We start from the raw sequence: 10,013 nt of genomic DNA on the forward strand, positions 1-10,013 counted from the left end.
TATGTTTTTCATTTATTTTTTCAGAAAATAATATTTTTTTAAAAAAAATTGTTTTAAAAAAATGAAATTTTAAACTTTAAAAAAAAATAGTTTATATATTTTTTTTTTAATTTTAATTTTTTTTCTCAAAGGCTTAAAAAATTACCTCAAATTTTTGTGTATGAAAGCTGTATGAAAAATGTATGAAATGTGTATTTGCGAGCGAAATTTTTAATATAATTTTCATACACAAAATTGTGAGCGAAAACTTTAAGCCTTGAATATTGTATGAAAGTTGTTACAATGTTGTTGTTGTTGTATTAATTTTCTAGAAACCTAATACGAACTTTATATACGAAATATATGAATGAAATTCTAAGTCTTGAGCGAGATATACACATTTCATACCATTCTCACACATAAAATTTTGAGCGTAATGTTTAAGCCTTGATCAAGATATACACCTTTCATACATTTTTTATACATAAAATTTGAGCAAACGTTTTAAGCCCTGAGCAAGATATACCATTTCATACACAAAAATTTGAGCGATTATTTTAAGTCTTGAATGTTATATCAAAGTTGTATACAATGCTGTTGTAGTTGTATTAATTTTACAGAAATCTAACATGAACTTTATACACGAAAATGTGAGCGAAATTTTAAGTCTTGAGCGAGATACAAATTTCATACCGTTTCAGACACACAATTTTGAGCAGTTTTTTTAAGCGCTGAACGAGATATACGCATTTCATACATTTTTCATATCGTTTTCATACACTAAATTTTGAGTGAACTTTTAAGCCTTGAGCAAGATATACACATTTCATACATAAATTTTTGAGCGAAAAAAATATTTTTCTTAAAAAAAAATGTTCTATATAGGGTCTGTAATGTTATGTTTTGTAAATAGAAAACTATCGTCATGTTTCGTAAATATTTCTCCTTAATATGTATATATACGTATTTTTCCCTATGTTAAAAGACAAAATCTATGAAAAAACTTAAGAAGTATCTATAAATTACATTATTAGTAAATCTTTTATGTGTAAAATATATTAAAAATTTGTATACATGTAATGTCGGGTTGGTTTGATTCAATTTGACTTTTTTTAGTTAAAATCAAGTCAAACCAAATATGGCCGGGTTTGTTCCAATACCAAATCAAGTCAAACCAAACTACTAATCGAGTTTTTGCCCTGGTTTAATTTAAATTATCAGTTTGGTGCGATTTGTCGGTTTTCTTTACACTAGTACAAATTATTAATTTAGAGCCCATCTATACACGCACCAATATAATAACCGTTGTGTCCTGCTGAAATTATTTTTATTTAATCCTTTATTAATTCCTGTTATCAAAACTATTTCGGGTTGTAAGAAAGAATATTTCCAGGTGCAACTAGACAAAGTCATAGTCGACTAAAATAAACTTATTACACATATATGTCAAAATCAAAAGATAACTGACTGAAATTTTCATTTTATAAATGAATACAGATATTTAATATCAAACAGAAGAGCTTGTTCATATTAGCTTGCAGGAAATGATGTTATAAAATTCAAGTACTTGGCTGGAACAATACACACTCAAAATCACTGATACTAAAAATATCAAAAGGATCAACTATTCAGAATGCTTGAAGTCCCCTTCTCCCACTGCTCGATGGAGCCATGAAAGTAGATATTGGAAATTGAATGTATGCTACAAAGCTCTGTTTATTGCTTTTTCTCCACAAGAATAATGAACATAAGAAATTTCATCGGCTGAAAAATTAAAAGGACTGAAGTTGCTCAAGCTTTAGGCTTGAGGATCTTGACAGTCTCCCAGGTGAAGTCCGCGTCATCTCGGCCAAAGTGACCATAAGCAGCAGTCTTTTGGTACCTAAAGTTGCCTCCTCTTGTCAAGTCCAGATTGATCGCGATCATCCCGGGCCTGAAGTCAAAGTTCTCCTTGATCAAGGCCAAAATATCCTTATCCGGAATAGTGCCCGTCTTGTAAGTGTCAACAAACACAGAAAGTGGTTCTGCCACTCCAATTGCATAAGAAACCTGCACAATACAGCGGCGAGCAAGTCCTGAGGCAACCACACTCTTAGCTGCCTGTCTAACAATATAAGCACCACTCCTGTCCACCTTAGTAGGATCCTTTCCTGAGAAAGCACCTCCACCATGAGCACCCCATCCTCCATAGGTGTCGATGATGATTTTCCTGCCAGTGAGTCCAGCATCTCCATGTGGACCACCGATGACAAAGCGACCTGATGGATTTAGGTGGAAAATAGTGTTGTCATCAAGGTACTTAGCTGGGATGACGGGTTTGATAACATGCTCTTTCAAGTCCTGGGCAATCTTTTCATTTGTGACAGTTTCATCGTGTTGAGTTGAAATGAGAACAGTGTGAACTCTAATTGGGATCATGGCACCATTCTCGTTCTTGTATTCCACGGTTACTTGAGTCTTCCCATCAGGTCTGAGCCATGCGCAAGTTTTGTTCTTCCTCACTTCAGTAAGCTTGGCACCAAGCTTGGTGGCCAAAACATGAGTAAGGGGCATGAGCTCAGGAGTTTCATCGGTGGCATAGCCAAACATGTGGCCTTGGTCACCAGCTCCAATTTCCTCTGGTTTCTTTGTAAGATGACCATGAACTCCTTGAGCAATGTCAGGGCTCTGTTGCTCAATGTTGACAAGGACCTTGCAGTTGTCACAATCAAGACCGACATCAGGTGAGGTGAAGCCAATGCCTCTGCAAGTATCACGTACTATCTTCTCATAGTCTACATTGGCCTTGGTTGTGATCTCCCCAAATACCATGACCATGTTTGTCTTTGTGCAGGTTTCACATGCAACCTTGCTCTCTGGATCTTGTGCAAGGCAAGCATCAAGAATGGCATCTGAGACTTGGTCACAGAGCTTGTCGGGGTGGCCTTCATTGACTGATTCTGAGGTGAACAAGAAAGTTTCCATTTCTGCCCTGAATCAGAGAGAATGTGTTAAAACTGAAATCCTAAAATATTCAATTAACAAGACATTGCGGCAAAAGTCGATCGATCCCCGATGATGATGAGACAATAGAAAGCAGTTTCAATCATGCTGACAGAGAAAAAAGACTTCTGCACTTTGTGGCAGAATACCATGAAAAATAACACAGGGATAAATATAGTTGATTATTTTTAATTTAGAAAATTACAGTGGGCTGTTCAATGCTTTATCATTATTTAGAGACACAAGGTATCTTGTTTCATCAAACGAAGAGGTATTTGTCACAGTTCGCAACAATAAGTCAATGCTGGACTGACAACTATTGGCAATTAATGTTGGAAATAACAGGGGGAAGTCTACCGGGGTTCCTTTAAATGGTTAACACTCATTTCAGCCCGCAAAATTTGATTATAAGAACTTCAAACACCACATATTCCCACAGAGTTACTTCATTTTACACTGCATTACTGAAAAATCTGCATCAGTTTCTTTTTGCTATACATGAAAACTGCGATCAAAGGAGATCCGAGACAAGTCAAGATCCATCAATCATCAAATGTCATTTGGTTTGAACAAATCTTCATTTTAAAGAACTAGAACAAATTCGTGTTTGGATAACGAATAAGGTGAAATCATATTATTTAGGTTCCGAAAACCTAAAATCAATGGAAAAACTTATTCATTCCAAAATCAACTTTAAACCCATAAATCATAATCACAGCCACCACTAAAACCAAACACATATGCATCTACAATTGCAAACCAAAACCATTTCTAATCCCAACTGTCCAAACCAAATACAAAGGCATTACATTTAAACGCATGATATCATGTATTTCATTGTTAGCACTCGCGCTAACCAAATTCTGTACCAGTGTTCATAATGTAAGAGCCTGTTTGGATGGGCTTATAACCTATGACTTTTGGCTTAAATATAAGGGCTTAAAAAAACTATTTTGTCTTACTCAATCACTATAAAAGTGCTTATAAGATATTTTGTCCTAAAATAAGCCAATCCAAACATGCTGTACCTCCTATCTTAACAATCAGGGGCTCAGCTACAACTTCAGCCGGGTTATGCAGAACTCAGTAGTTTTGACTCAAATCATGTATTTGCGTTTGAAAATCCACTTAATAGGTATAAATAATTTATCAAGAATCCAATAAGTCACGTTTTCTAGAATCAAGAACACATAAACTCAAAATACTAACTCCGCATATCTTAACAATAAGATTGAATACTCCTGATAGACAAAATTAGAATAATGTGAAATTACGCTGATGTTAGCACGTAAAACTACCAAATTCATGGACAATTTTACAACTTTGCTAACAGAATCAACGAGATAAATGAGATCTATTTACAACTGTACATGATAGTAAAACATAACGGTAAAAATAAGAGATCTAATCATAACAAACTTTTGTCGGTACGTACGCATGCATAAAACAAAAAGGTATTCTCAATTATAACAATAATGTCGTCACCTTAAACTTATTGCATTCAAGTTTTAAATATTAAAAAGAAAAAATTTTATTGACAGAACTGTTGAAATCGAATAAATGCAGATACAAAACTCCCGATCTCAATTTTAATTGAGTAAATAAAAAAACAAAAAAAAAACAGAGGTTTGACAGTAAATAGAATTTTACTAAATTCATAGGTAAATTTGAGTTCATACCTTGAAGGGAAAACACTCGTGGATCTGAGAAGAGAAAGAAGAATAGATTGTGGTGAGTGGTGGGATTGATTTGTGTGAGTGTATTTATAGTATTAGTAGTTAGCCACTCGCTTTCTTCTTTCTTTATTAGGTACAACTCATCTGTTTCCTTTTATATCCAGTATATATATAATCATTATAGAGTAATATATAGAAGAGATCTTTATAGAAATAGATGATAAATATTTTCATGCATCGGATGATTACACTTACACCAATTAATTCAATGAATGATTAAACAAATTAATACTGTAAACTAAAAATATACTCCCTCCGTCTCAAAATATTTGTCATCCTTACTAAAAATATTTATCTCAAAATATTTATCGTTTTATTTACTCAAGATAAAATTAATTACAGCTTTTTTGCATTGTACTCCCCTAACATTTAAGGGTTGGGAAACGATACCTCCTCCACATATTGAATGAGAACGATAACCCCCTTATATAATATTTTCCGATTAAATTTGTTTTCTTTCTAGAATTAAATTACAAAAATATATAACTTATTATTGTTCCATTCACCTATTCCGTTGAAAATAATGTACTCATCTTTTATGAAATTACACTACTTGAGAATTATTTGTTAATAAATTTCAAGCTAGGAGTTAGTATTTTCTTAAAGCGTGTGCTAAATTTAGGCTAAGCGAACACTTATTTTGAACCAGAGGGAATAATTTAAGTTTAAAATTTTCATGTCACTATTAATAAGATGATTTATAGTCATACATATATTTTGTAATTTATTTTAGACCAAATTTTAATTATTTTTAAAACTCTGTATCTAGTCAAAGTTTTCATATCAATTGAGACAGAGAACAGAATTTTACCAAAATTTATAATTTGGCATAAAACGCACACATTAAATGAGATTTATATATGTCCCTAAATAGAAGTATTGAATGGTTTGAAAGATGTCCTAAATAGCTTAACTCTTGAAGAGAAAACCAACAATTTTTCAAAATTTAGCTCATACAATCTTTTTTCAAAAACTCTAAAACCTTAAACACCAATTATACCCAACCAATTAAAAAATAGGGAATAAAAATTATTGATACAACATTTGTTATTACCTTATAGTATGAAAAATTATTGATAAAACAAATATCACATAACTTGAAATTTATTAACAAATTATTTCAAGTAGTTGTTATATCCTAAAAATAAGCACATTACATTCAATGGAATGGGTGAATGGGCCAATAGTAAGAGTTATATATATTTTTGTAATTTAATTTTAGAAAGAAAAAAGAAAAATCTAATCCAAATAAAAAACAAATCTCATCAAAAAATATTACATAAGGGGGTTATTATTCCCATTAGGGGGTAAAGTGGGATTGACTCTTGTATTAATTACATCAATGGGTTGATTTTGTGAGTTCACATACCAACATTCAAGAGGTTTCATCATTATGGAGTAAATATCTATTGAGGAGAGAATAAACATGATGAAATATGTTAAGAGGGTAAAATAGTCATAATGTTATCTTTATAAATGCTTTCTTAATGAGCGTATAAATGAAAAATGCAACAAATATTTTGAGACAGATGGAGAATGTATTAATATTATACTTTCCTCTGACCAAATTTAAGTGTCTTTATTTGACTGGGCACAGATTTAAGAAATAAAAGGAGACTTTTAAATCTTGTGATCTTAAATTATAGATGTGTAGTCCTTTAAAATTCTGGTCTTAAACTTGCGAGATAGAATGTTGGTAATTGAAAATTTTACTCCTTTTGAAACAGACTAAAAAAGAAAGTAACACACTTAAATAGGGACAGATGGAATAGTTCATTTATAGTTATATATGTTCAATATATGCTATGTCTTCATGGGATTTGTGTAAACGCGTAAGTATTTTAGATTTTTTTTTTACTTTTTTACTTTTGCATACTAACAAATCATGATAGAATTTAAAAAGAAAAAGTTTAGCTTATCATTAATCAAATTTTAATTTAATTAATACTCCCTCTGTTTCAATTTATGTGATGATTTTAGTATTCGGAGAGTCTACGAGGTGGTTCTTTGACCATGTTTTTTTTATATTTTTATAAATTATTTTCATTATAAATTATCATGACTTATAGTACTTTTAATTTAGTTTCTAAATATATAAATTTTATTTTTACAAACTTGAAAAATCTATGTCAAAATTTAAGGTCAAAGTTATAAAGTTTGACCCTTATACTCCGAAAAGGTTCACATAAATTAAAACGGAGGGAGTATTAATAAGGATAATTTAATAAAATATTTACTTAATTAATTTTTTTTCTTAAAAGAGTGCAAACAATTTGGACAGGTAAAAAAAGAGGGGAGTATTCAAAGTTTCCCAAAAGTTGATAAGTTTGAAAAAGGTGTGATATGATCCTACTTGGGACACTTCACTTTAAGACATCCACTCGAGGCCAAGTCATGGAACTTCAAACTCTACAAGCGGCGTGGATGACAAGGATGGCATGGAAGGCCTTTGGTGGCTCCTACAAGCCACACAAGATGGCTTACGATGTGTGGAAGGTAGCTTGGGCGAGGCTTGGAGAAGAAGCTACTAGAAAGGAGGCCTATAACTCAAAAGTGGCTAGAAGTGCAAAGGGGTAGAAATGCAAATATGGCTAGACGTTCAAAAGAAGGGGCATATATGCTAATGGTCACAATTGTAAGCTTTAAGGATTGAATGATGGTTATATGTGCAAGACGGATTCTTTTCAAGTTTCAAGTCAACATCCAACTAGCCAAACAATGCCCTTGCCTCATTAAGGGCAATAATGTAATAGTTAGGTTTCTTCTTATTTCCTAGAAGTATAAGTAGGAGGATGATCCTTATTTACACTTAGATTATGTTGAATTAAGATGAATACTCAAAATTGAGTGATAGTTTGTTTGGTAGTTTAATGTAGTGCTAATCTAGTGATTAGTGATAGTTAATCATGGTGGATTCCATTGTTGGCTATGAAACCCTTTTTCATTGATTTTCGATAGAGTTGTTCATTTGTGGATTCATTTGAATTACTCTTGGTTGATTATCAAATAGTATAGGTTCGTTAGGAATCGATTAGGAGGGTTTAAGTTTCATATACCTAAGTTTGCCTATAATTCCTTTACTAATTGGGTCTTGCTTTTATCCCTCTTATTCTCATCCCAAATTTTTCACTTCTCATCCCTTGATTTCTTAGCTATCTTTATTTCCGCGTATTTGTTGTTTGAATCCATGTCTTCCACAAGACAGATCGTATCAAGGTGTTTTTTGAAGTTTTTTGAAAAATGTTTGGTGTGATTTTTAACAGTAAAAAAGATTTAATTTGTATATCTTCAGATCTGTTAACAATTTTATTAAATTATTTATTATTTTCCCTATACATAAGTGAATAACTAATTTTTATATACCATCTCAAAGAAAAGAAGTGTTACCTAATTTTTAGTTTCCAGCACGACACCAAATGGCCAACCATCGTAGTGGGACCCACTAGCTTATAACTCACCAACTCTACCGCGGGTCCCAGATTTTGTGTGTTAAATAATCATTTTAAACTGAATTGGAGTCAAAGACCAATAAATAAAAATGGAGAGAGTGATTATTGGTTGAAGTTGGTGAGAATATGTGATATTTTTTTGCTCGGGAAGCTTGTACCTTGTGCCGCAAGAGCTGTACGTGTTTGGTGAAATGTCATAGAATTTTCTTATTGCCAACTCAACTTGAAAGGGGTTTGGTAGTTTTTCTTTAAAGAGTTTGGTAGATGTCACTTTGCTAGTTCGCTTTGACATGTATGGGAAAGTTGCCAAGAGTCCGGAACCAAAGGCCAACTCAACTTGAAAGTGGTTTTTTTGGGTATTTTGGTTCCGGACTCAAGTTGCCAACCACATAAATAATGATTTAGGAAACAAAACAAAAAATAAAAGTAGAAAACAGAAGGAAAGAAATAGGTGGAGTCTAAATAAGAAAGAGAATTAAGTGGTACTTATTGATGAAATTATTCTTTATCTATTAATTTTTTTTCAGTAATGTAAAGAATAAAGAATTATTGTGGAATTCATTGCTTCCTTGTTGTATATGAAAGACGAAAATTAATGATTAGGAAGAGTCACCTCTCTTATCTTGATGATTTTTAAACAAGAGATGCTTAAAAGGATAAAGGTTGTACCATGTTATTAAAAACTGTCATATTATACTGAGTAACATGTATTAACTATTATTAGTATTTGTTTTATGCATCACAAACTTCTCTAAAAAGAGAGATGGGAAACTCAGAATGAAAAGGTAATAAAACTTAGGAGATTGTATTTACTTATTTGTCATAAATGGTAAAGTACATTTTTTTAAGGTAACAAGCTAATTCGAATAGGAAAAAAGGGCCGCTTTGAACGATCCGATTGCGGATTCGAGGTCCAATAACATTGCTAATGTGGGCTGAAATGAGTCCAATTATACGCCAATTTCAAAAGTAAATATGGTTCTAATGCTCAACCTGACACTAATTAGTCTTTTTGGTCTAATGGGCCAAAATTCCCTAGTAGGGTGTTCAAATGAGATAGAAAAACCGATCCGAACAGGTAAATCAAGTCAAACTGACTTAATAAACCGAAAACCGGCTTGGTTTGACTTGATTTGGTTTTAAATTTTAAAAAACCGATGACATTTGGTTTGGTTTGGTGTTAAACCAAAAAAACCTGAACCAAAACCGAACCGAACAGATAGATACATACATATTTAAAATATATATATATATATATATATATATATATATATTCTTCAAAATTTTGGCTCATTCCAAGTCCAATACAAATTCAAATAATTAGAAAGAAAAGTGTAGCCCATTTAAGTTTAAGGTAAAATAAAAAGAAATTTGCTAAAGGTAAAATAAAAAATTTCCCCTTATCCAGTTTTACGGATCCCTCTTTTACATGTCATCTGAATTACTACTAATAAGCTAGCATTTTATCCGTAACAAATTAAAGGGGAGAAAATGGCAATTGGAATTTAAAAAGATTTGGTAGATGACTTTGTTTTTCTGTTTATCATTTTTCGTTTTAACTTTTGTGCTTCTTCTCAATGCTTCATAAACACGATGAGTCTAAATAACAAAAATTCCAGAGGGCTGCGAAATATCAAAAGGCTATATGTAGGGAGGTAACTAGAATCATGAAAAGTAGATGTTATGTTTCTGTAATTCCTATACCCATAACCATAGGCCTATACCTAAATAAAGTTAATGAATTAATTAAGAAGATTCTTAGATTTAAAAGGATCACGGTCAAAGCCGTATTTAGTTACCATTTAATTCAAAGGTTCTTTGTATTAATATATTCTTAAAATCCGAAAAAAAAATCGTAAAAACCGAA

General features: G+C 31.9%; 1 protein-coding gene across 2 annotated transcripts; it reads right to left on the minus strand.

Annotated features, from left to right (window-relative positions):
• Nucleotides 1-1,421: 1,421 nt before the first annotated feature.
• Nucleotides 1,422-4,793, minus strand: LOC132606879 (S-adenosylmethionine synthase 3-like). Of its 2 annotated transcripts, none has more exons than XM_060320547.1 (2): nucleotides 4,641-4,793; nucleotides 1,422-2,950 (listed from the first exon to the last, which is right to left on the minus strand). In XM_060320547.1, exon 2 carries the CDS (start codon nucleotides 2,941-2,943, stop codon nucleotides 1,771-1,773), a length of 1,173 nt encoding a protein of 390 aa, XP_060176530.1. In that variant the 5' UTR covers nucleotides 2,944-2,950; nucleotides 4,641-4,793; the 3' UTR covers nucleotides 1,422-1,770. The 2 variants fall into 2 exon arrangements, with proteins under 2 accessions (XP_060176530.1, XP_060176531.1); XM_060320548.1 differs by having other exon boundaries at nucleotides 1,422-2,945; nucleotides 4,641-4,760.
• Between the last annotated feature and the right edge of the window lie 5,220 nt (nucleotides 4,794-10,013).

This window comes from Lycium barbarum, chromosome 8 (assembly GCF_019175385.1).
Source record: "Lycium barbarum isolate Lr01 chromosome 8, ASM1917538v2, whole genome shotgun sequence".
In the NCBI taxonomy this organism is placed as follows: Eukaryota; Viridiplantae; Streptophyta; class Magnoliopsida; order Solanales; family Solanaceae; genus Lycium; species Lycium barbarum.

Coding starts and splice junctions, on each gene's coding strand:
- LOC132606879 (XM_060320547.1), bottom strand. CDS start 2,943: ATGGAAACTTTCTTGTTCACCTCAGAATCAGTCAATGAAGGCCACCCC.